We start from the raw sequence: 23,573 nt of genomic DNA, 5'->3' as shown, positions 1-23,573 counted from the left end.
AGTTCCCGGAACGCGCGGCGGCCAGAACCACCCCGCCGGCAGGACTGCGGGGAGCCGACCCTCCCACCCGTCCCGGGCGCTGAGGGAGAGGCGTAGCCGCCCGGCTCCTGCTGAGCGCGCCCAGCCCAAGCCGAGAGGGTGACCCCCGGGTACAGGGCCCGGTTTCGGGGCCCAAGAGCGAGGTGGCGTGAGGACGGGGGCGTCGCCGCGAAGCGCCTCCCCTCGGGGCGGGCTCCGAGCCTGGACGCCCCGCCTCCGAGGCGCTGCTTTGGCCGGCGCCCCAGGCCCCGAGGGACCGCAACAGGGACCGGAGTTTTTAGCCCGACGAAGGGGGTTGGAGCAACGAGAGTCGGGAGCGGAAGGGGCGCGGGGGCCGGGCCCGAGGCGTGTATGGCGGGCGCCACCGCACAACTCCGAGTGACTAGGGTTCGAACCACGCCGACCTGGCGCCTCTCGGCCAGCCTTCCACCCGACCGGCTGCGTTCGGGGAAAGGCCGGGAGTGCCACTTCCCTCCCTGGACTACTTTGCAGAGAGACGTGGACGGGAGGTCCGTGACTTCTCATCCCTGCAGGTGCGGGTCGCGGCCTTCTCTCAGCTCCCACAACAGAAAAAGCACTCTCAGTGGGTGGGCAAAGCGGAGGCCGGGACCGGGGTCCAGTTGAAGGACAACGGGATGGGGGTGGGGTCCGCGCACCCATCCCGGGGCTGGGGAACTTGTGCAGTATATGGAGCCACAAAAGAAAAAGGATCTATTTTTTTAATGGCTATGGCTTTTGGCTTTATCGCATGAAGCAGGCACCCTCTCGTTCAAGGCACAGAGTCCTCTTCTGCCCCACCGCGCTGGGTCTGTAGTCCAGTGCTGAGCTCCAAGGACATCACTGCAAGGCAGCAGCGGCCGTCCTGGGGCTTGGAAGCGCTGCAGCAGCCAGGTAGGGGGCTCAGCGTGGCTCTTCTGCAAGCGTCAGATGCCCAGGGCCAAGGCCCAGACTAGCCCCTGCAGCTACAGGGTGTAGGAGGCAGCTGAGATGGTCCCTGAGAGTAGGCAGTCCAAGCCCCTCCACCCGCCCTAAGCAGGCCCCAGGCCCTGCCAGAGCTGGTCAGTGTCCCAGCTCCCTGGGCAGCGTGAAGTCCCTGAAGCTGTAGAAGGAGAGGTCTCCATGATCCACCAGGGCAAATATCAGAGGAACATCCCCGCTCTGGTAGGACAGCCGCTTGAGAGTGCAGAGGTCTGGGACTGGCTCATCAAATCTGCAGGGATAAAAGTTAGACTGAGACCTGGATATAGCCCACCCACAGGCTTTGAGACCCCCGCCCTCTGGCTCCCAGGGAAGGAAGACTAAGAGTTGGGGGAGCAGGAAGTCTGGGCCCTGGGCTCTCCTCTCTGCAAACTGCATGGCTAAGTTCAAGAGAAACCCTGAGTCCTGGCTGGGTGAGGGGGCTAGGGAGAGAGGTTCTCACTGAGCGAGCTCAGGACCGACATGGCATAGGAGAGACTGTCTGAAAATGCCAGGAATGAGGGCTCGGGACTGGGAATCTTGGGTTCCCACTGCACAAACAGGCTGTGTGGCCTCCCTTCAGTTACATAATCTCTCTGGACCTGTCAGGGACTGGCAAACTGGTCAGGGGCTGAAGCGGTCCACTTGGGGTTTATAGAACTAGCAGCAGCCAGGGAACAGTGCTTGCCGGTCTCATACCCACTGATGCACATCCGGGCGTAGGGCTTGCCAGGGTTATTCTTTCGGAACGTGGCCACAGCGTCAGCCTGGTAGACATCAAAGCTGATCTCCAAGCCCCCAGGCTTCTCCGGCAGCCTGAGAACAGAGTGAGAAACTTTAGGGACTCTCCTGCTCCACCTTTTCTTTCCACACCACCAGTTTCCGGAAACCGCCTGTCCAGGGGACCTGGGGTCCTGCTGTGAGGTGCCACTTGAGGGGCAGGGGGAGGCTCAACTGCCTATCTCAGAACCCTAGGGATAAATCCACCTCTTGTCTCTCACTCCTCCCGCTCCCCTAGACACAAGGATATTAGCCAGGTTGGGGGTCCCTGGAATGACCCCCCAGCTCATACCCAACTTTAGGAGTTAAATCCCAGCTGCCAACTCCTGCTGGCAGCCAAAGTTCTGTGGAGACAGGCACTACCGGAAACTCACCAGGCACCTCCATCAGCGAGGTGTGTCGTCTGCAGCACAGAGATATGTTGAAGGACTGTGGCTGTAAGGACAGGGAACGTAAGTTGTTGGGGAGCGCAGTCATCTACAGACTCCCCTGACATTTCTCAACCTGCCATCTAGTTTAGGGTTCCCAGATTTAGCAGATTTCTTAAAGTATAGGTATGTCCCATGTTGTTTATCTGAAATATAACTGATGGTTCGACCCTAATCTAGTTACATGTAATCTACCGTGTTCCCCTAAGGGTTATAAGTAGCTCTGAATCCGTTAATACTGATCTTGCCCTATTACAGTGATTTTCAACCGTTTCCAACTCATGGCACACATAAACTAACTACTAAAATTCTGCCGCACACCAAAAAATACATTCTTTTGCTGAGCTGGCAAAAAAAGGTATAATTTTGATTCATTCATACCAGATGGCTATTGTTGTGTTGGCTGTTGTCATTTTTTATTTGACAATCTAAGGGAAGAGAGGTCAGTGCCCATGATTAGTCAGATATTGCATGTTTAAAAAATCTTTGCACTGTCGAGGTAGCTCAGTTGGTTAGAGCATTAACCCAATACACCAAGGTTTCAGGTTCAATCCCTGGTCAGGGCTCATAAAAGAATCAACCAGTGAATGCATAAATAAGTGAAACAAATCGATGTTTCTTCCTCTAACGTAAAAAAGTAAAAATTTTTGCGGCACACGGGCTGAAAATCACTGCCCTATTAGTTCCGTTCCTAACACTGTAGGGCATACAATGAACTTCCTCTCATTTGGCCATCGTATCACCTCCTTGTTCCCTCTAACAGCGGAGGGAGAATGGGGTCACAGCGACTTGGTGGCAGAGCCATCCACATGCATCTTGCATATGACGCTAAGGACATGGTCTTGTTTTCATTTTTGTCCCCCGGCACTGATGCACCACCTCTGAACCTTCCCACACGGGTCCTTTTGCCGCTTTCCAGAACAGGCTGTCCCTGAGGGTTCCACTTCACGGAACAGCTCTCTCTTCCCTCATCTTTCTTAAGCCTCAGTCAGTCGTGTTCAGTCCATGCCTGTTCAAAGTCGGGTGATTTCTTAGCTGCCAGTGGCCTCTGGGGCTAAAAGCAGGGTGAGGCAGTACCTGGGGAGTCTGCCTGGCTGGGACTCAGCAAGGGGGTGACAGGCTGGTCCCACAGGTGTTGGGGGCGGCTGGGGGTGGTCTGCAGGCGCCGTCTCTGCAGCAGCTGTTTGTACTCCTGCCAGCTGGAGCAGCGCTGCACCTCGGGGTCCGCGTTTACGTCCTCCCGCAAGGGCTGGGCCTCTGCCTGTTGCTCCCGCTCACGCTCACGCCTGGAGAGCTTCTCCTTCCGCTGGTTCAGCTTCAGGCACCAGGACTCAGCGTCTGTCTCCCGCCCTGCGACATTGGCCGGGAGCAGCTCTGGGGCTGGGGCAAGCAGGAGGGTGTGGCGACCATCGGCGGCCATGTTGGGGAAGGAGATCTGCTCAAAGTTCCAGCGTGGTTTCCGAGTCCCCTTGACCCCATTCTCCACTTTGCCACTTTCCTCGCTGCATCCCACCACCTCCCTGGCCAGGCCAGGGCAGGGCTCCGGGGAACCCAAAGGCTGAAAGAGGCCCGCTGGGCCCTTTACAGGGCTTGACTCCTGGGGTTTCTCCTCGGGGCATCGGCTGTTCTGGTTGTGGGAAGGTGGGACAGAGGTTCCCAGGCTCGCGGGTGTCCCATCCACTCCCTGTAGGGGGTTCTCCAGGGTCTTGGGCTTCTTATTGATGGACCTGAGGGACGAGGGGAGGAAACGCAGCACACCTGCTCCTGGTTGCTGAGGTGCACACGTCCCACGCGTGCCCCACTGCCTCCCGGACTCTACACAGGAGCCGCCCAAGTCCAGCTCTTAAACCCACCCATGCATTCTCCAAGGTCCCAAACACCAGCACCCTCTCAACAGCTCAGCCCCTCAGAGCTCCCTGGGTGGTGGCCGTGTGGGGAGCATTACCGAGAGCTGGAGCTCCTCCTCTTCCTCTTGCCAGTCCCATCCTCCAAGCGCTGGGCACTGCTGTCCAAGTTCAGCTGCCTCTCATACGGGGACAGGATGGAGCTGTGGGGTGAGAATGACCAAGCAACAGACCCACCTTCTCAGCCTGGTGCTCCCCGTGGAGTTTGAAAGGGGCTGGCCCAGCACACAAGTCAGTGGGCCAGGGTCAGAGCCACATCCAAGGACTAAGCCCCAGGCAGATCTGCCCACAGGGTACACAGGGGTGGCCAGAGGGGCCTGCCCAGGCCTCTGGGTCTCACCAATGGCACCTTTGAACAGGGGCTCCCTGGAACCAGGGCTCCTGCAGAGCCAGCAATAAGTGATTAATCACCAGTGAGAAAAACAAGGACGAGAAAAATACAGAAAATAAAAATGGAAATCAAACCCGAGGATACCACTGTACCATTGTTGTTTCTTATAAACACCATACCGACTCCATATTTGTTTTTTTCTAACCAAAGTGAGATACTGCTCTGTTATATTTTGTTTCAGTCAATATAATAATAATATGGACATGGTTCCTTATCCCTATAGCATTCTTCCCTGCCATTTTTTTATGGCTCAAAGACTGCACTGTCCAATATGGTAACTACTAGACATAAATAACTAAGTTAAACTTAAATCCATTAAAGTTAAATAAAATTAAAAATTCAGTTGCACGAGCCACATATACTGGACAGTATAAACAGAACGCTTTCATCACCACAGAAAGTTCAGTGGGCAGTGCTGGTCTAAGGGATACACTAATCCGTGTGACCACGCCCTCTGTGTTGCACTCACAGGATGTTTCCAAGTTCACTGATTTTGTAAAGTGGTGGTGTTTTGTGTAAGGTCCCCACTAAACGCAAGCGATGCGGAGCAGTGCTTTTGCTCTCGGCTATTCCTCAGCAACGAGCACAAGGGCTGGCACCCGGTAAGTAGTCAACAAATATTGTTGACGGAATGGATGATCTTAGGATATATTCCAATTCCAGAAATTAAAGCTCTGTTCTAGAGCGTTCGTGACCTGCTGGGAAACCGCAAAGGCTGTACCAATTTCCACTCTAGGTCTGAAGGTCTCTGTGGCTCTCGGCAATGCTGCATTACCTTCAGAGGCCCCAGAAGGAAGGAGCATCTAATCCAGCAACAGGAATGTTAAACTCTATTCAACTGCTCATCCTCTCTTGATCCTGCACTCATGTCTGCACTCAACAAATCTGCTTGCACACCTACTAAGTGCCAGGCTCTGTTCTGGTAACCATCTCCATGCTCACCGTGAACGGTAGGTGCTCAATCATCTGTGGAGTGAACAGGCTGAAGATGGGGTTCAGTGTGATAACCCAGGATAAGCCGCAATGACCTTGATTATCCCAACATGCCTCTCGATAAGCATCTCCAGCAGAAGCCCCAGCCCATGTCCAAGAGCTGCAGCTCCAGCCAAGGACTCCAGCTAAGCAGAGGCCACTTTCTACTTCGGGGCTAGTCACCCAGGCCCCAGGACTAGAACAAACCGGAGGGAAATGGAACAGGGACTTACCTTGGTTGGAATCGTCGAACCACATAGCCCAGTCTCTTCAGGTGGCTGAAGACCTCGAAAGAAAAAAAAAGTAAAGGTTCTGTGTCCTTTATAAAATACCACATACTTTCTCCAGACAGAAACCCCCCCCCCTCCAGCCCCCATTCCAAACCTGGGAACTGGCTGGACCACACTCCATTATAAACACCCTCCCCAAACTAAGGTCTCAGTACGAATGAATTCCTGGCTCTTGCTTACCTTACTTGGCAAGAATTACACATAGCAGTTTCTTGATTTAAATGCAAATCTCAAAAAGCTGATAGCTGATGGGCCAGGCAAAGAACTATGCTGTAAAATTTTTTGATACTAAAGCTGACCGAGTGGAGCTCCTGACTACAATGTGGACAAGAAGATGGCAGAAGGTGGGGCACACCCCACTCCTCTCCCCAGACATGCTCATCCTCCTGTCCCCATAGCCACATCAGAGAACTGTATGCAGGAACCTCCCCCATCTTGCTGGATCTCCCAGCAGTCTTTAATATAATTGACAACTTCTTCCTTGAAAGACCTCTCTTGGCTTCTGTGATGCCACCCCTGCTGGTTTTTCTCCTGCGTTGCTAGACACCCTTCAGTCTCTGTTCCTGGTCTCTCATCTTACCCCTGACCTCCTCACGTTGGAGTACCCTGGGTCTCAGATGCAGCCCTCCACTCTGGCCACACACTCATACAGCCCCCTGGTTTTAAATACCCTCCATGTGCTGCCCAGCTGGCGTGGCTCAATGGTTGAACCATGAGACCAGGTTTCGATTCCACACCCTGCCCCCCCACCTTGCAGGTTCTATCCCCAGTAGGAGACATGCAGGAGGCAGCTGATCAATGATTCTCGCTCATCACTGATATTTCTCTCTCTCTCCCTCTCCCTTCCTCTTTGAAATCAATTTTTTTTAAAAGTATAAGTACCGTCCATGTGCTCATGATGTCCACACTTATGTGTCTCCCCCCTTTGTCTTCTTCCTGGCACTCAGTTCTGTGGCGTCAACGTTCCTTTTGATGCCAATTATTCATGGCCACCACTAGGGTGTCAGCACCATGGCAGCAGCGCCCCGTGCCTGTCTCACAGCCCCAGCACATGGCTCTGTGGCTAGCACCTCATAGGCACTTGTAACTACTAACTCAGTGGGTGGGTGGCAGATACCTGATACTGCAGGAAAGTCACGGTGCCCTCCGTCAGCAGCAGCTGGTAGGCCTCCTGGATAGACAAGGGCAGGTCTTCATGGAAGAGTTGGATGGAGCCCTGGAAGTGGGGCCAACAGCTCAACTTGTAAGCCCTCCCTGCAGTGGCACAGCCAATGGAGCAACTTCCTGACTCTAATATCTGTGCGGCTCCCTCCCACCTCGCCCAGCATCACAGCGAGAACGTTGTCAACCAGGAAGTGGGGAGCAGCAGCAACACTAACATGCACGGAATCCCTGCTTCCTGCACGGTCTTCTGCTCTAGAAGGCAGATTGCAAGCTCCCTGAATCCTCGGTCATGTGTACTTTTTCTCCAAAAAAGCAAAACACATGCTCTTCCGGTTCCTCGGTCCCAACCCCCTTCCCCGCCGTCCTGGGGCCCCACTCACACACTCCAGCAAGTACAACGCCTCCTCGGGGTGCAGCCGCTGCCGGCCCTGCTCCGAGTAGCCCATGGTCTGCCAGAATTTGCCCTGTGCGGGACCCACTGCGCATGTCACCACGGAGCCGGGAGGGGAGGGGAAGGGAGGGGAGGGGAGGGGAGGGGAGGGGAGGGGAGGGGAGGAGAGGGGAGGGGAGGGGAGGGGAGGGAAGGGAGGGGAGGGGAGGGGAAGGGAGGGGAAGGGAGGGGAAGGGAGGGGAAGGGAGGGGAGGGAAAGGGAAGGGTGGGGAGGGGAGGGGTGGGGAAGGGTGGGGAGGGGAGGGGAGGGGAGGGGAGGGGAGGAGAGGCAGTTCCCCGCCCCTGAGCACCGCCGCTCACCGCCGGAGTCTTCAACTCCACGAACCCCTCTTCCGGTCTCCATTCGGCGGCCACCAAACTGCCCCTGGCAAAGGGTGGGTCTCAGTCTACCGGGAAGTCCACCCGGCCCGTCCGGCCCCCGCGCACCTGCCCCGCCCCCGGCCCGGCCCGCCCCGCTCACAGGCGCTCCACGCGCTCCTCCGCCAGCAACTGCCAGAGCTCCACGCGGCACAGGCGCAGCCGCTCGTCCTGGGCCGCCGAGCCGTCGGGGAGGAAGTCCTTGGGGCCGTGCGAGCGCTGGGGCAGCTTCTGGGGCCGCGCGCGGGCGGCCAGGAGTTCCCGGGCACTGGGGCGAGAGGGACCGGGTCAGAGCCGCGCGTCGGGGACGCCCGCTCCCGCCCGGAACCCCCGTCCCCTGCCCCGCGCCCACCCCACGGTCCCGCGAGTCCCCCAAACCGGGCCGCGCCGCACCTGAGCACGCGCCCCGCAGGAACCTCAATAGTTGTGGGTTCTGGTTCGGGCTCCATCGGGCCGCCGCCTGCGCCTGCGCGCGCCCCGCCCAGGCTCCGCCCACCACCGGGGCTCCGCGCGGCCCTAGCGCCGGCCGCTCGCACCTCCGCGCCGCGGGTCTCCTGTTCCACCCGCGGCTCCCCGCCTTCCCTGCTATCCCGGCTCCCCGCGCAAACTTGTGCCTCGACTCCGGGGGCAGAGTGCGGCCGGTTTCTGGATGTGCAGGAGCTTCCCTCGGCCGTCCCTAGCCCTCCTCTGGGCTCCTCTCTAGTAAGACGTGAGGAACGTGGCGTCTGAAAGTGCAGTAGGAAGAGTCAAAGGCGTGACCCTCCTCTCCGCAGTCCGGGGCTGCTTTAGTCCCCACCGTCTGGCGGGACAAGGACGGAAAAATAGGGGGTTTAGAGAAGGGATAGCGGTGGGTTCCCCAATTCCGGCTTCGCAAACTGAAGGCCGCCCGCCGGGGGCTATTAGGTGCGGGCTGGGTGAGCTCGGGTGTCCTTCGGGGTCTTCCGTTAGGTCCCTTTTGAGGGGCTTGGAAGCCGGGTTTGGAGAGCCCAGGGGGCGGGAGGCGCTGTCCAGCCCGCGATGGTGCTGAAGCGCCACCCCAGTCTGTCATTAGCACCTCCTCGAGGCTGGGGTCCACCCCGCCGCCACCGTGGGCCGCTCCAATACCGTCCGCTAGGTGGCACCATTGCTCCGATCAGCCCGTGGATCGACGACTCCGAAGGCGCGTTGAGGTCACTGCGGGAGTCCCGGGAAGGGCGAGGGGCGAAGAGCAAGGGGGGCTTCCCCAGGGGGGCTCCCCAAGTGGGGTCCCCGGTTTCCAGACTCCACATCACGTCCACTGTCCCACCCAGTCACACACCTTTCGGCCTAAACTCGAGCCCCAGGTCGCCCGGGCTCCGCCACTGGAACTCAGGGAAGCGAGCTCTCCCCCCCAACAGCCTCCGCTGCACCTGGGCGCATGCGCTGACCCGCCAGCTTCTCCGCTCCGCAGAAGAGCGATGGGGGTGGGGCCTGGCGCGGGGAGGGGCGGGGCCGCAGGCGCTGACTGACAGCCCGATTGCGCGGCCGGGACGGTCCCTCCGCTCCCGATCCGGCGGGAGGGACGGGGGAGGGGCGGGATTTCCTGCGGGAGGCGCCGAGCCGGCCTTGGAAAAGGAGGAGGAGAAAGGGGCTAAGGGGGGCCGTGGGAGCCACCGTCCAGAGTGCCCGGGACCGCGCGGGGCCAGGCGGACCCCCGGCGGGGCGGCCGGGAAAGGTGAGACTGCGTGGCCCGAGCCGGGGGGCAATACCCTGGAGGGCGGGCACAAACTAACTTTTCCTGCGGGATCAGCGGGTGCCTCCGTCTCTTTGCTCCTTCCGTCCTCCTTCGCGCCTCCTTATTTCGTCCTCCCGCATCAACCGCTCCGGCGCTGGTCCCAATCCGTCCCTCTCGCCGCTTTGTTCCCCAGGTCGGCCTGGGCTGGGTTGGGGTTGGGGGTTTGCGCGGCGCTGGGCGGGCATTCCGGGGGGCGGGGGAGCCTGCCCGACCCCAGGCACTGCCAGGGGCGCCCTCCCTCCATGTCGGCCGCGGGCCATCAGAGGGAGTGCCATCTGGTTGGGGCTTGGGACGTTTTGGGACTGAGGGTTCCCAGCCAGAGCCCCAGGCCTGCCCGGGTATCATGCCGGTGTCATGCCGCAGGACTCGGGCAGCAAATTCGTGGCCACTGAGGAACTGACGTAAGCTTTCCTGCAGTGAAGTTGGGGCTCTGAGTCTCAGGTTCAGGCTTGGGGGGCCAGGCAGCCCCGTTTGCCAGCAGTGCCCCAGCTGTGGTCTCTGTTCTTTGCCCAGCTGCTTCTCCAACCCGCACAAGGCGTGAGGATAGGTCAGCAACAGGTGCTGTGAAATCTCCCTGCCCGAGAAGCAGCCCCCCGCCAGAAATGGGGGGCCCATCAGCTCCCCGCTCCACTCTGAATTCATAAAGAGCCCTGCAGCCAGGGCCCTCCAGCGATTCTAGTAAAGGGGAGGGAGGGAGGCGTCTGGGGGCTGGCACCTTCGGCAGGGAGTGACCCTCCTGTCTGCCTGTGCCTGACCCTCCCAGGCCCCACCTCCTGGCACGCAGCTGTCCGTGGGTGTCAGCCCTGGGGCTGTGGAGAACAGGCTGCTGCCCAGGTTGCGATGCTGCCAGGTGCCCTGGGGCCACAGTGACTCAGCCCCCCTTCCCCCCAGAATGCCACCTCTCCCCCCTCCAGATATTCCTCTCATGCATGGCAGCTCCCTTCCCGCTTTGGTGGCTAGCCCCTCCCTGGGCCCCTAGGGCAGCCAGCGTGGTTGGGGGGGCTCCCTAGAGGCCCTGCACTGCTCTTCCTCAGAGCCCTGCTTCTGGGACCCTTGCAGGTTCGGGCCTAGCCCTCAGCAAAAGCACCGCCCCTCTTCCAGACCCCGAGACCTGTCCCCACTGCTGCCCGAGGCCCGAGGGAATGCTGGCGGCTTTCTGGGTGGGCACTGGTGCTCCTGAGCCACGCTGGGAAGATTGGCGCGCCCAGTCCCAGCCCATCCTGGGCTGTCGGAAGCTGCAAGCTGATATCTGTCCAGATTTCCGAGCAGCCTCCGCCCCCTCGGAGATCGGCTTTCCAGCTTGTGGCGGCAGCTCACGAAGCACCTTGTTGGAATACCTGTCAGTGCCTGACAAGAAACCCACCGCCTGAGACACCAGCCCCGCTCCCCCAGGACGCCTGGCCCTCCAGAGGGCCAAGGCATGGCACCGTGACGCCTTGGCTCACACCAATTTTCGGGCCTCTCCCCTGGACTTCTTGAGCCCAGAGCCCAGCCCGGGGACCAGGATGGGTCGTGAACAGGACCTGATCCTTGCCGTCAAGAACGGAGATGTGACTGGTGTGCAGAAACTGGTGGCTAAAGTCAAGGCTGCAAAGACCAGTGAGTACTTGATGGGGTGACTGTCCATCTGAGACCCTCCTCTGAGGGCTCAGGTTGCAGAGAAAGAAGGGGGTGGCGGGGGTGGTGGTCACGGGGGTGGGGGGGGAGGGGGGGAACTGTCTTGTTCTATACAGGGAGTGCCTCTGTGTGTGAGAGCCAGAGAGGAAGCTGGGTCCCCCTTGCTGTGTGTCTCAGGCAAATAACCTCTCTGGTGCTCAGTTCCCTCACCTGTAAAGTAAAAGGTTGAAGTGCATTCATTCAAATTAATATTATTTTTTTAATTCCTCACCCGAGGATATTTTTTCCATTGCTTTCTAGAGAGAGTGGAAGGGAGGGAGGAGGGGGAGAGAGAAACATCTACGTGAGAGAGACACATCGATTGGTTGCCTCCCCACTCGCCCCTGCTGGGGAACGTGCCCTTGACCAGGAACCGAACCTCTGAGCCAAACCAGCCAGGGCTCATTCAGCTGGTTTTTGAGCGCCTATTGTGTACCAGCCAGGCTGTGTTCTCCAGCGCTGGGTCCGGTCGTGAATGAAACAAACCGGAATTCCTGCCCTCCTGGGGTTTTCTTCCAGCAGGTGGCTTTCCAGATTGTTCTCTGGAGCCACGGGGTTTCCGATAATGGGTTGGGAAAGACTGAACAGATAGAGCTCCACCCCCACCCACACCGCTTCAACCAGATCATCTCTGCATTTATGTCTTAGTTTAATGGGCATGTCCATAAAATAGCTTTACAAAGGGAGTTCTACTGCCTAAAACGAAGTCCAACACTACCTAACCACTTGCTAAAGCCCCTGACTTATCTGCCTGTGTCCCCTGGTGGCACGTGGCCCAGCTAATCTGGAGGTTTCTCCATAGCCCGGGGCCACTAGTCTTGACAGGGTGTGGGGGCTTCGTGCACAGCTGCGCCCCATCTCCTGGGAACCTCTGCTGTGAGACCCCAAGGAGATTAGACTTCAGGGCGAGCTCTCCGGGCCTTCCCAGGAGGACGCTAGACTTGTCCCCTGGAGTCCCTGTACCAGCAGGGGCAGGAGGTGGCTGCTGCCACCACACTGGGGCTGGAGGAGAGGGGATCCCCCCAGAGTGCTGGGCCTCTAGCCCCAAGATCCACTTTGGCTAATGAAAACATCTAGTTGTCCCCACCCACACCCGCTAGCGTGGGTGCCAGAAGGAGGGCTCTTAAGGCTCCCGCCAGGGCAGGAGACCCAAGGTATAGGGAGATGAAGCTGTGGGGGTGTCTCTGTGCCCTGAGGAAGTGGGTGCAGGGTGAGCACAGTGGGGAGAAGGTGCTAAAGAGGTCCCTGGAGCCCCAAGAGTGGGAGCCGCGCACCCTTCTCCCCTCACCTCTGTGTTGTTTTTGGCAACCTGCCCAGTAGGGCCTTGTTTGAGCTACTATTGGCCTCATAGCCTGGGGCCTCGAAGTGAGGCCCAAAGGAGGACAGGTGGGTGGGGTCTGGCTGCCGGTGGGAGCCTCAGAGCTGGGCTCCAGGAAGGTTCCCTGTGCCCCAGGGGCAATGTCTGTGGGGGAAGCAGTCCCTTCCCGGAGCCCCCGAAGGGACTTGAGCACAGAGTGGGCGCAGGCAGGGTGACAGGGTCCTGGCACTGTGCCTCCCTTCCCAGGCCTCTGAGAAAATAGGAAAGCTGGTAAAAAAAAAAAATAAAGGCAATCACAAGGTGACATTTTGCAGACCCTACAGTTCATGAACTATTGTGATCCCCTTAACTCCCTGCCTCTACATCCACTTACAGATAAGGCAACTGACAGCCAGAGAGCCCAAGGTCACACGGCCATTGTGCGGCAGATCAGAGGCCGGCCGTGCCCTCTGCCTGTGCTCCCACACTTGGCTGCTCGTCAGAATTACCTAGGACTGTTCTGGACGCGCTCACTCCCTCCTTCCCCCACTCCCTCTCCTGCGCTGTCTCCTCTGGCCAGAGGAAATGGAGTGGGCTGGGGGTGGCCCGCTGAGCTCACATCCTCTGCCCCGGCCTAAATCAGGAGTGACCCTGCCACCCCTCAGCCAGGCCGGGAAAGAAGGTAGTGCTGAAGGGGAAGTGCCTGGAGCCGTGCCCGACCCAGGACCCTCCGCCCTCCCACCGAGGTCCCCAGTCCAGTCGCTGCGAGCCTCTCCCCCACCGCCTTTCCGGCCATTGTTCTGGAGAGAACAGAGCCACCCAGCCTGGCCCGGCCCGGCCCCTGTTCCTGTCTCCCCTGTCACATTGTCTTGTCACTCCCGGGAGAGGCTGCACCTCGCCGCCAGGCTGCCCCATCCCTGGCTGTCCAGCTGCAGCAGGTGGAGGCACTTTCTGTGTCATCTTCACTGAGGCCCAGAGCGGTACCTGCGCCAGTGAGAAGCTGAGCCAGGCACTTCCTGCCTCCAGAGCCCTGTTCTTTGCAAGGCCCTGGATGGTTCTGTGTGACAAGGACTCCCAAGGGGCCGGAGGAAGACTGGGAGGCCTGTGCTTGTTCTCACCGGCCCCTCCCTCCTCACCTCTGAGTCCCTCCTCAGTTCAGTTATTTGCCTTTGCGGCAGCAGCATAGTTGAGCGCAGCCCTCAATGTAGCTGTCCCCTCCCTCCCCGTCCCACGCTCATCATTTCGGGGTTGGTCCCTCCCTGTTGGAAGGGGGCCCTGTCTTGCTGGGGTATTCAGGGGCCCTCCAGGGCCTGGGGGCAGGCCTGGACCAGCATGCTTGGCACCCCGCCTGCCCAGGGTGAGCCAGCCTCCTCCTGCCCCGCAGGGCTGTGTTCCAGCAGAAGGCAGGGCCGCCTGTGACAGGCATGCCCCTCTGCCCCCCGGCACTTAGCAAGGACCACCCCCTCCTGCGCCCTGGCTCACGAGTGGAACACACCTGCATGAATCCTGTCCCAGCCCCTGAGGGGGATGAAGCAGCGTCCTGCCCGTGCCTCTAGCTCCTCTTGCCACCACCCGGCAGCCTCCTGCCTGGGGCCAGGACGGGGACTGCCCCAGCTTTTGCTGGAGGACAGCCTCTTGCTGATAATGGCTAATGTGTAGGGAGCGCTGAGTGGGGCTCACTCCCATCTTGTATCCTCTACCTGGTGGGCAGGTTTTGTGATCAGCCCGTTCTGTGGATGAGGACACAGCCTGAGAGGTTCTGTGACTTGTCCGGGATCAGACAGCTAAGTACGCGGCAGGGCCAGCGCTTAGGGTAGGCCTGTCTGGCACCACCTGCTCTACGTGCTCCACTCAGGGATGTGGTAGGGCTGGGCACTGCGGCCCTGGCATCTGCCCTTCCGCTCTCCAGCTAGCCCGTCTTTTCCTTCCCAGCCCCCTCATCCCAGCGGGACAATGAGAATCGTTCCTTGGCCCGTTCAGGCAGGAATGCTAACCATGTGCTCGTGGGCCTGTCTATTGAGGGCATGGCATGCCAGTGCCCCCCGCCCCGCCCCCTTGGCGCTATAAACGAGCTGGGCTGGGGGCCCAGGAAAGCCAGGCCGCCCCGCAGCAGCTCCCTCCCTGTACTCCGTGCCCTGGAGCGGATGGGCCGATGGGCCCTGCTGGGGAGCCCACGGACCCTGGTGGGGAGCCGTAGGTGCAGGACGCTGAGGGGCCATGGGGCAGGCGCTTTCCTGCACACCGAGAGGTCAGCTGGACTTGGGAGGTGGTGAGAGGGAGCGCTGGGCTGGGGTGTGGCTAAGGGCGACCATTCGAGGGTGTCCTGATGCCTCCTGCTCTGACCCCCAGAGCTCCTCGGCTCCACGAAGAGACTCAACGTCAACTACCAGGACGCTGATGGGTGAGTGAGCCGCACCTCCCGGGAGCTGTGCCGTGGGGGAGGGACAGATGGGAAAGACCTGGGGCCTAGAGCCCCTTCCCCTCTCAAACTTGGCCCTTGAAGTGTGTTTGCTGAACGCTCTGGGCCTGCCTGTATAGGATGGGAGGGAGGGGTCCTGCCCCTGAGAGAGGGGAGGGGCCCTGGTGCCTCTCTGAGGGGCCTCCTTGGGTCAGATTCCTGCCGGGCCCCCTTTTCTCCCTAGAGGATAGGAGCCCTCAGGCTCCTGCTCCCACGGCTCCCTCCCCTGGGCCGGCTGGGTGGGGGCAGGCCAGACAAACAGTCCTCTCAGCCCAGACACTGAGCCCTTTCATGCTGCTGCCCGGCTGCTCTGCGCTCCCACGGCAGGGGGGGGTCCCACAGTGGGCAAGTAACCCAGCCCTGCTGGCCCCCAGGATGGGCCTGGTGTGGAAGACAAGGACTTGGGGGGTAGGGGCTGCTCACTGACACCCCCACCATGTGTCCCACCGCGCCAGGTTCTCTGCCCTGCACCACGCCGCCTTGGGGGGCAGCCTGGAGCTCATTGCCTTGCTGCTGGAGGCTCAGGCCACTGTGGACATCAAGGACAGCAATGGTGAGACCCCCAGGGAGCCCGCTACCCGACCCTGCGGCCAGAGCTTGCTTCCGCTACAGCTCAGCAATGCTAATAGCTGTTGGCATCGTTTCTCTGGGCTTGCAAATGCTTCACCTCTTCAGTCTCCATCACATATGGGGTAGCGGGTGGTACTGCCATCCCAGTGTCCAGGGGAGGGGGTTGAGATTAGGTCATTGTCGGGAGGTCACCCATGGTGGGCAAGGTATGGCCGGACCGCTTGCTGACCAAGCCCAGGTGCAGCCAGCATCGCTCGTGTCAGTCTGTCTCCCTTCCAGCTGGGGGGGTGGCTCCAGACCCTGCTCGGTTCCCTCCCCGAGCCCCACACCGACCAGGCCCCCCTCAGAAGCCCTTTCCCCCTGCAGGCATGCGTCCGCTGCACTATGCCGCCTGGCAGGGCCGGCTGGAGCCCGTGCGGCTGCTGCTGCGGGCCGCTGCGGCCGTCAACGCCGCGTCTCTGGACGGGCAGATCCCGCTGCACCTGGCGGCCCAGTATGGCCACTACGAAGTGGTACGTGCGCCCGCCCGCCCGCCCACGGGGGCGCTGGGGCAGGGGCCGGGGCTGGCACTGAGGGGTGGGCCAGGCCAGACCCCTCACTCGGCTCCCCTCCCCCCCAGTCAGAAATGCTCCTCCAGCATCAGTCCAACCCCTGCCTGGTCAACAAGGCCAAGAAGACGCCCCTGGACCTGGCCTGCGAGTTCGGGCGGCTCAAGGTGAGGCCGCGGCCCTTGGGGGGCGGGTTCTGGGCGTCTGTGGGCGTCTCAAGAGGAGGCTCTACCCGGGTGCTGATTTCTGCAGGTGGCCCAGCTGCTACTGAACAGCCACTTATGTGTGGCCCTGCTGGAGGGCGAGGCCAAGGACCCGTGTGATCCCAACTACACCACACCCTTGCACTTGGCTGCCAAGAACGGCCACAGAGAGGTCATCAGGTACCCATCGCTCCCCCCACCTTCATTTCCTCATCCCCTTCCTGGGGGGCCAGCAGTGTCCCCTCGGTGCCCTGCCCTGCTGCCCTCTTCACCTTTGCCCCCAGCAATTGGCTTCCTCTCCTCCCCCCACCACCCTGTGACTCCCTTGCCTCCACAGGCAGCTGCTGAGAGCGGGGATTGAGATCAACCGCCAGACCAAAACGGGCACGGCGCTGCACGAGGCCGCGCTGTATGGCAAGACCGAGGTGGTGCGGCTGCTCCTGGAGGTGGGTGTGGGCGCCTGGTCATCCCGCAGGTGCCCACAGAGCCCACTAGATGCCGGGTCTGAGGCCAGCTGTGGAGGCTATGAGCGGTGTCCCTCACCAACATGGTGGTGGCCAAGTGGCTGGAGAGCAGATGGACCTGGTTCAAGCCCCACTTCTGCCCCTTACCAAGTGACCTTGAGCTCGTCCTTGACCCTACCTCTGAGCTTCCATGTCCTCATCTGTAAAATAAGGAAACAGTACCTGCCTCCTGGTAGTCGTGAGGATTGTGGGAAATGACCAGCGAGGTGCTTCGTGCACGCTCACTCCGCACTGTGTCCCCAGGGCGGGGTGGACGTGAACATTCGCAACACGTACAACCAGACGGCACTGGACATCGTGAATCAGTTCACCACCTCCCAGGCCAGCCGGGAGATCAAGCAGCTGCTGCGGGGTGAGTGTGGGGGAGGCCCAGCCCAGGGGGCCTCCAGTGGGTACCGGGAAGCAGGGGTGGAGTCACACTCCCGGGGCTGGGGCTAGTCAGGGGGAGTGCTGTGGGGATGATGAGGCAGGGACCTGGGAGGGGACAGCAGGGGTAGAAAGACGTCCTAAGCACCGAGGTGACACCTGTCCTCCCCCTTCTCTTAGAGGCCTCGGGGATCCTGAAGGTTCGAGCGCTCAAGGACTTCTGGAACCTCCATGACCCCACTGCCCTCAATGTCCGGGCAGGGGACGTCATTACGGTGAGGGCCGGTGCGGGCATTCCTGTGCGAATACAAGCGGTCACTGTCACTCTACCTGATGGGGACCTACTGTGGTTAGGCTCCGTGCTAAGGCCTTTATGTGATTATGTCGTTGATTTTCCAGTCCAGGTGAGGTAGGCACTATCACCTTTCCCTTTGCAGAGACAAAATTGAGGCTTAGAGAAGTTAATGTGACTTCCCAAGGCCACCTGGCTAGCAAGCAGTGGAGCTGGGATTTCAGCCGGGCTGATGCCAGGACTTTTATTTGTATGTTCTAGAAGCACACGGGGGACTGGGCTGGATGCTGACGGCAGGCGCAGAACTGTGGGCTGACTTGTGCATTAGAGACCAGCTTCTTGGGGGTGGGGGGCCGCAGCTACAGGGCTGGCCGCCTGCCCTGGCTGGATACGGGAAGTAACCATTGCCTCCCCCTCCCGCATCTGCCACAGGTGCTAGAGCAGCATCCTGATGGCCGCTGGAAGGGCCACATCCACGAGAGCCAGAGGGGCACGGACCGTGTGGGCTACTTCCCCCCGGGCATTGTCGAGGTGGTCAGCAAGCGGGTGGGCATCCTTGCGCCCCGCCTCCCCTCTGCACCCACACCCCTGCGCCCGAACTTTTCTCGGACACCGCAGCCCCCGGCTGACGACTCCCTGCACCCTCTCACCTATGGCCAGCTCCCTCGGGTGGGCCTCAGCCCAGACAGCCCAGGTACATCCTCCCGGAGGGCAGCCTGGCACCAGGGTGGGCGTCTGACTGCCAGTCAGCTGTTGGCAGGGCCAACTGGGACTCTAACCCCTTTGCTTCTGCCTTTCCAGCAGGTGACAGGAATAGCGTGGGTAGTGAGGGCAGTGTGGGCAGTATCCGCAGTGCTGGCAGCGGGCAGAGTTCCGAGGGCACCAACGGCCACGGCACTGGGCTCCTGATTGAGAACGCCCAGGTACGAGGGAGGGGGCGTTGACGGGGCAGGGCTCCCCCTCCTGCTGCCACTTCCCCGAGCACTGAGTCGCTGCTTCCCTGTGCGCAGCCGCTTCCCTCTGCTGGAGAGGACCAAGGGCTGCCGGGACTGCACCCCCCATCCCTGGCAGGTAGGAAAGGTAAATGGGACCTGAATGGGCTGGGAGAGGTGCAGGTGAGGCGGCTGAGGGCTTGGCACCCCTTCATCCTGCCACCCGATTCCATTTCTGTCCCTCCTTAAAGGCAGCCTGAGCCACCGCCCTCTGGCCAACTGTCACTCTGGGGAGCAGCTCTTCACCCAGGACGTGAGGCCGGAGCAGCTGCTGGAGGGGAAGGTGAGGCCTCCACTGGGCAGGGGGCTGCGGGCCCCGGGTGGGGGTTGCATGGGCCTCAGTATGGACTTAAGTCCCTTCTCAGGCCACTCAGGCCAGGCCCCTAGGGCGGCTGGGCGGCTGGCTAGGCCCTGGCCCTGGCCCCTGCTCAGCACACTCGGCTCATTAATGTCAGCCCTATCCCAACCTCAGGATGCCCAGGCCATTTATAACTGGCTCAGTGAGTTCCAGCTGGAGGGCTATACCGCCCACTTCCTGCAGGCCGGCTACGACGTGCCAACCATCAGCCGCATGACGCCCGAGGTGGGTGCCCCGTGGGAGGGCGGGGGAGGGCCCAGGAGGCAGAGCAGGGGCTAATGGCACCACTCTGGGGCAGGACCTGACGGCCATCGGGGTGACCAAGCCTGGGCACAGGAAGAAGATCGCCTCCGAGATCGCCCAGCTCAGCATCACCGAGTGGCTGCCCAACTACATCCCGGTGAGTGGGCGGCCGCACGCGCTCCCACCCTCAGCTGTGGCTGCGGCGCCTCCTGGCTTGGGGCCGAGGCTGGCGGGGGAGCCTGCTCCGACGGCGCTGGTGCTCTTGCAGGCGGACCTGCTGGAGTGGCTGTGCGCGCTGGGGCTGCCGCAGTACCACAAGAAGCTGCTGAGCAGCGGCTACGACTCCATGGGGCTGGTGGCCGACCTCACCTGGGAGGAGCTGCAGGAGATCGGCGTCAACAAGCTTGGTGAGCCCGGCTGCACTGGGGCCTCTGGCCAGGCACCCACCTGCCGCCCAGGGTCTTCCAAATGTTTTCAGGGTCCAGGCCCAGAAGAGAGAACGGGGTTGGAGAGGAACTGGGGTGACCCTGTGCGGCCCCACTAACCCTGCCACCCGTATGCACCCCTCTCAGGTCATCAGAAGAAGCTCATGCTGGGTGTGAAGCGTCTGGCAGAGCTCCGGCGGGGCCTGCTGCACGGGGAGGCCGCAGGCGAGGGCGGCCGCCGACTGGCCAGGGGCCCCGAGCTGATGGCCATCGAGGGGCTGGAGAATGGGGACGGACCTGCTGCGGCTGGCCCACGCCTTCTCACCTTTCAGGGCAGCGAGCTGAGCCCAGAGCTACAGGCAGCCATGGCGGGGGGCGGCCCTGAACCACTCCCCCTGCCCCCTGCCCGCTCCCCAAGCCAGGAGAGCATTGGAGCTCGCTCACGGGGGTCTGGCCACTCACAGGAACAGCCTGCCCCTCAGCCCAGCAGTGGAGACCCTAGCACCCCACAGGAAAGGAACCTTCCGGAGGGCACAGAGCGGCCCCCTAAGCTTTGTTCCCCACTTCCTGGCCAAGGGCCTCCTGGTTATGTTTTTATGTACCCCCAGGGCTCACCCTCCAGCCCAGCCCCAGGGCCACCTCCGGGTGCCCCCCGAGCCTTCTCGTACTTGGCTGGCCCCCCTGCTGCTCCTCCAGACCCTCCTCGGCCCAAGCGCCGGTCCCACAGCCTGAGCCGCCCGGGCCCAGCTGAGGGGGAAGCCGAGGGGGAGGCCGAAGGGCCGGTGGGCAGTGCTTTGGGCAGTTACGCCACCCTCACCCGGCGACCAGGACGCAGCACCCTCGCCCGGGCCAGCCCTAGCCAGACCCCAGTTCGAGGAGCTCCCCGTAGCCAGTCCTTTGCCCTTCGGGCCCGACGCAAAGGCCCCCCACCACCTCCTCCAAAGCGCCTCAGCTCTGTCCCTGGCCCCACCCCGGAGCCACCTCCACTAGATGGAAGCCTAGGGCCCAAAGAGGGGGCCCCGGGGCCCCGAAGGCGAACACTGAGTGAACCAGCTGGCCCATCAGAGCCCCCGGGCCCACCTGCCCCAGCGGGCCCCGCATCAGACACGGAGGAAGAGGAGGATCCGGGGCCCGAGGGGACCCCCCCATCCCGGGGCAGCTCAGGGGAAGGGCTCCCGTTTGCGGAGGAGGGGAACCTGACTATCAAACAGCGGCCCAAGCCGGCCGGGCCCCCATCCCGGGAGACGCCAGTGCCCACCGGCCTCGACTTCAACCTCACAGAGTCAGACACTGTTAAGCGGAGGCCCAAATGCCGGGAGAGAGAGCCGCTGCAGACGGCACTTCTGGCCTTCGGAGTGGCCACTGCCATGCCCAGCCCCTCTGCCCCCGTGCCCTCCCAGACCCCCAGCGAGTCCCCTCTGGCTTCTCCCTGCCCTCCTCAGCCAGACCCTAGCAGCCTTCCAACTCCAGGAGCTGCAGCCCCTCTCCCTCCCAGCCCTCCCACCCCGCCCTCCAAGCCCCCCTGCCCTGGGCCAGCTCTGGAGAACTCGGCAGGCAGTCGGCAGCGTGGGGAACCGGAGCCCCCAGCTCCGCCCGCTGCCCTCATCAAGGTGCCTGGAGCAGGTATGAGGCAGGGCCTGCGGGGACCGGGCACTGTTGGCAGGGGTTGTGTCCAGCCCAGTTGAGTCACAAGCCAACCTGTCTCTGCAGGAACAGCTCCCAAGCCTGTGTCTGTGGCCTGCACCCAGCTGGCATTTTCTGGCCCTAAGCTGGCTCCCCGACTTGGCCCCCGCCCTGTACCGCCTCCCCGTCCAGAGAGCACGGCAGTTGTGGGCTCGGGCCAGGCCCAGCAGAGACTGGAACGGACCAGCTCGTCCCTGGCAGCCGCACTGCGGGCCGCAGAGAAGAGCATTGGCGCTGAGGAGCGAGAGGGGTGAGGGCTGCTGGGCAGGGAGGGGGAGAAGGTGGGGGCATAGGGAAAATTCCTCCCATATCCTCTTTCCGGGGGTCCTGGGGTTGGGGGGCAGGGACCTCACAGGCAGATCCTCAGTCTGGGGATCCCCTGTTGGGAGGGGAGGAGCCCAGGTCTTGGTCACCCAGGTCTGACCTGCAGGGAAGTTGGCTGCTGCCACTTAGAGGCACATGAGCTTGGACAAGTCATTTGAGCCTCCGTGCACTCGTGTAAGGAAGCGACAGCTACTCCTTCTTGGAAAGCACTTGGCACCAACCAGGCTCAGTAGCAGGGCCCTTGCCCAGGGCTGGCGGGGTGATCTATTGGCCGATCTGACCCGGTGCTCCCCCCCCTGCAGCCCCCCCAGCACCTCCACCAAGCACATCCTGGATGACATCAGCACCATGTTTGACGCCCTGGCTGACCAGCTGGACGCCATGCTGGACTGAGCTAGACCCACCCGCAGCGTCCATTGCCCTTGCCCCAACACAGACGTTCCTGCCGCCCTAGCAGGGTCCCTCCTGCTGCTCCGAGCCAGTGGCTGTCAGCACTGCAGTTCCAGGGGAGCCGCCCCCTGGGGAGCCAAGGGAGCTTGTCAGAACCTGATATCTCAGCGAAACCCCTCCCAGTGTCTAACCTGAGCAAAGAGCCCTACCCTTTGGTCAGGGACCCTGGTAAGAGCTCCCGCCCAGGGAGAAAGGTGGTGGCAGCTTCTGTGCCCCTCCCCCCGCAAGTGTCTCCCGTTCCTGTGCCAAGGGCCTCTTGCCACCCGCTGTGCTGTCCGGTGCAGAGGCTGGAGGAGCGGTGTGTCTGGCCGGGTCCCACAGGTGTACATAGGACATGTAAATAAACAGCAGGGCCTGTGTGCTGGAGGTGGCGGTGCCCAGGCCAGACACCGGTTCTCCCCTGCCTGCGAGGCAAAGCTGGCGGGGTGGGGGCAGCGGGATTAATAGACCCCCAAAGTCCAAACTTTTTCAACTGTAAATGTTATTTTTTAAGCAGAGAGAAATGCATATATTTTAAACGGAATTTATTCTATAACTGCCTGAGAAGACGCAGTGGGGAGGGGCTTCCAGCCACAGCAAGAGTGCCCACTGCCCAGCTCGGGGCTGGAAGCCTGACCTGGTTGGCCGGGCCCTGGCTCTGTAAATTAACCTCTTACCCCAACTAACGCCAATGAAAGTGTCATTCCACGTGATCGCCTGTGTGTTTGGATGTGTGCTGTGCACCTCAGCCGGAACCCTGGGCTCGGTCGTGGCGGAAGGAGGACGGCTCGAGCCCTCCTCTCCTCCCCTTAGTGGCTGCCTCATGGACCAGCCACAGGTTTTTCTTACGCAATTTATAAGTTTTCATACAAACCAGTCTACATTCATTCCTAAAAGGCTCATTTCCAGTAAAAAATATACACCAGTAAAAACATTCTCACAGGAGAACGATGCGGGGCTGGAGGAGCCCTGGGCGTGTCCCCGAGACTGACTGGTGGCCAGCTGGAGGCAGGCGCAGGGAGAGGTTCTAGGGCGAGGGGTCCTTCACCTTCAGGTCCCTGTGAGGCTCCCCTACAGAGGGGGGAGGGGAAGTGCTTGGCCACATCCAGGTCCCTGCCCCAGGAAGACAGGATGGAGGGTCACCCTGGCCTTCAATGGCGACCTTGAGAGTTGACTGGCCCCCCCCCCCCCACAGCTGCTGTCAATGTTCCTTCAAAAAAGGTTGAGGCCCTGGCCCCACGTTCACAGCCCCGCCCAGGGGCCCCAGAGCACAGGGCACTGGCTTAGTGCACCCTGAAGAGGGACAGCCCCCAGGAGTGGGCTGGGAGCCCCTTTGCGAAGCACATGAGGTCAGACATTCAAGAAGGCCCCTGGTGAGGCGCAGGGAAGAGCCAGGGCTGTCCCGACACGGCCTTGGCTCCCTCACTCCACAGTAGCCCTGGGGTCAAGACGACAGCTGGGTCTGGCACGGGATCTGGGCCTCCAGTGCCATGGGGCACAAGAGCAAACCCTGAAACATTCATGATACCAACTCCCCAGACTCGGAAATGGGTCTGGTACTGTGACCACCAAGGCCGATGGCTCAGAAGGGAGAGTTCATGCCCAGCTTGGTTTCAAACTGCAGCTTCTGTCGCTTCTGGTAGCGGACCCGGACCCTGGGGGGCAGGAGAGGGGGGAGGAGATTAAATCAGGGGTCAGGGCAGGCCACAGGAGGAGGCA

At 61.3% G+C, this 23,573-nt stretch overlaps 3 protein-coding genes across 20 annotated transcripts in view; 1 reads left to right on the top strand and 2 right to left on the bottom strand.

Moving 5' to 3' along the window:
• Window positions 1-744: 744 nt before the first annotated feature.
• TSEN54 (tRNA splicing endonuclease subunit 54) lies at window positions 745-9,119 on the bottom strand. 6 transcript variants are annotated; one of them, XM_059671242.1, is made up of 12 exons: window positions 8,838-9,119; window positions 8,270-8,532; window positions 7,837-8,001; window positions 7,677-7,740; window positions 7,306-7,389; window positions 6,879-6,977; window positions 5,705-5,757; window positions 4,150-4,251; window positions 3,282-3,931; window positions 2,151-2,211; window positions 1,696-1,812; window positions 745-1,249 (listed from the first exon to the last, which is right to left on the bottom strand). In XM_059671242.1, the coding sequence occupies exons 5-12, from the start codon at window positions 7,369-7,371 to the stop codon at window positions 1,099-1,101; spliced, it is 1,299 nt and encodes a 432-aa protein (XP_059527225.1). In that variant the 5' UTR covers window positions 7,372-7,389; window positions 7,677-7,740; window positions 7,837-8,001; window positions 8,270-8,532; window positions 8,838-9,119; the 3' UTR covers window positions 745-1,098. The 6 variants fall into 6 exon arrangements, with proteins under 6 accessions (XP_059527225.1, XP_059527220.1, XP_059527224.1 ...); XM_059671237.1 differs by lacking the exons at window positions 8,270-8,532; window positions 8,838-9,119 and adding an exon at window positions 8,127-8,263 and having other exon boundaries at window positions 3,282-3,740; window positions 3,795-3,931; XM_059671241.1 differs by having other exon boundaries at window positions 8,270-9,119.
• A 149-nt stretch (window positions 9,120-9,268) lies between these two features.
• CASKIN2 (CASK interacting protein 2) lies at window positions 9,269-22,567 on the top strand. Of its 4 annotated transcripts, none has more exons than XM_059671225.1 (20): window positions 9,269-9,426; window positions 10,588-11,085; window positions 14,789-14,840; window positions 15,353-15,450; window positions 15,834-15,979; window positions 16,087-16,182; window positions 16,268-16,398; window positions 16,556-16,664; window positions 16,986-17,094; window positions 17,289-17,383; window positions 17,833-18,094; window positions 18,202-18,323; window positions 18,411-18,480; window positions 18,584-18,675; window positions 18,865-18,975; window positions 19,049-19,150; window positions 19,262-19,400; window positions 19,566-21,041; window positions 21,129-21,351; window positions 21,728-22,567. In XM_059671225.1, the coding sequence occupies exons 2-20, from the start codon at window positions 10,992-10,994 to the stop codon at window positions 21,816-21,818; spliced, it is 3,618 nt and encodes a 1,205-aa protein (XP_059527208.1). In that variant the 5' UTR covers window positions 9,269-9,426; window positions 10,588-10,991; the 3' UTR covers window positions 21,819-22,567. The 4 variants fall into 4 exon arrangements, with proteins under 4 accessions (XP_059527208.1, XP_059527209.1, XP_059527210.1 ...); XM_059671226.1 differs by having other exon boundaries at window positions 10,546-11,085; window positions 18,205-18,323; XM_059671227.1 differs by having other exon boundaries at window positions 10,546-11,085; window positions 18,411-18,471.
• The window catches only part of TMEM94 (transmembrane protein 94), a 31,404-nt gene continuing 30,213 nt past the window's right edge, over window positions 22,383-23,573 (bottom strand). For all 10 annotated transcript variants that reach the window (XM_059671218.1, XM_059671220.1, XM_059671223.1 and 7 more), the window contains one exon: window positions 22,383-23,509. In XM_059671218.1, the coding sequence (XP_059527201.1) occupies window positions 23,437-23,509 (73 nt within the window). In that variant the 3' untranslated portion in view covers window positions 22,383-23,436. The remainder of the gene's footprint in view (window positions 23,510-23,573) is intronic.

The sequence above is a fragment of the Myotis daubentonii genome, chromosome 16, assembly GCF_963259705.1.
Source record: "Myotis daubentonii chromosome 16, mMyoDau2.1, whole genome shotgun sequence".
Taxonomy (NCBI): Eukaryota; Metazoa; Chordata; class Mammalia; order Chiroptera; family Vespertilionidae; genus Myotis; species Myotis daubentonii.
This window is presented reverse-complemented; position numbering and strand designations above follow the sequence as displayed.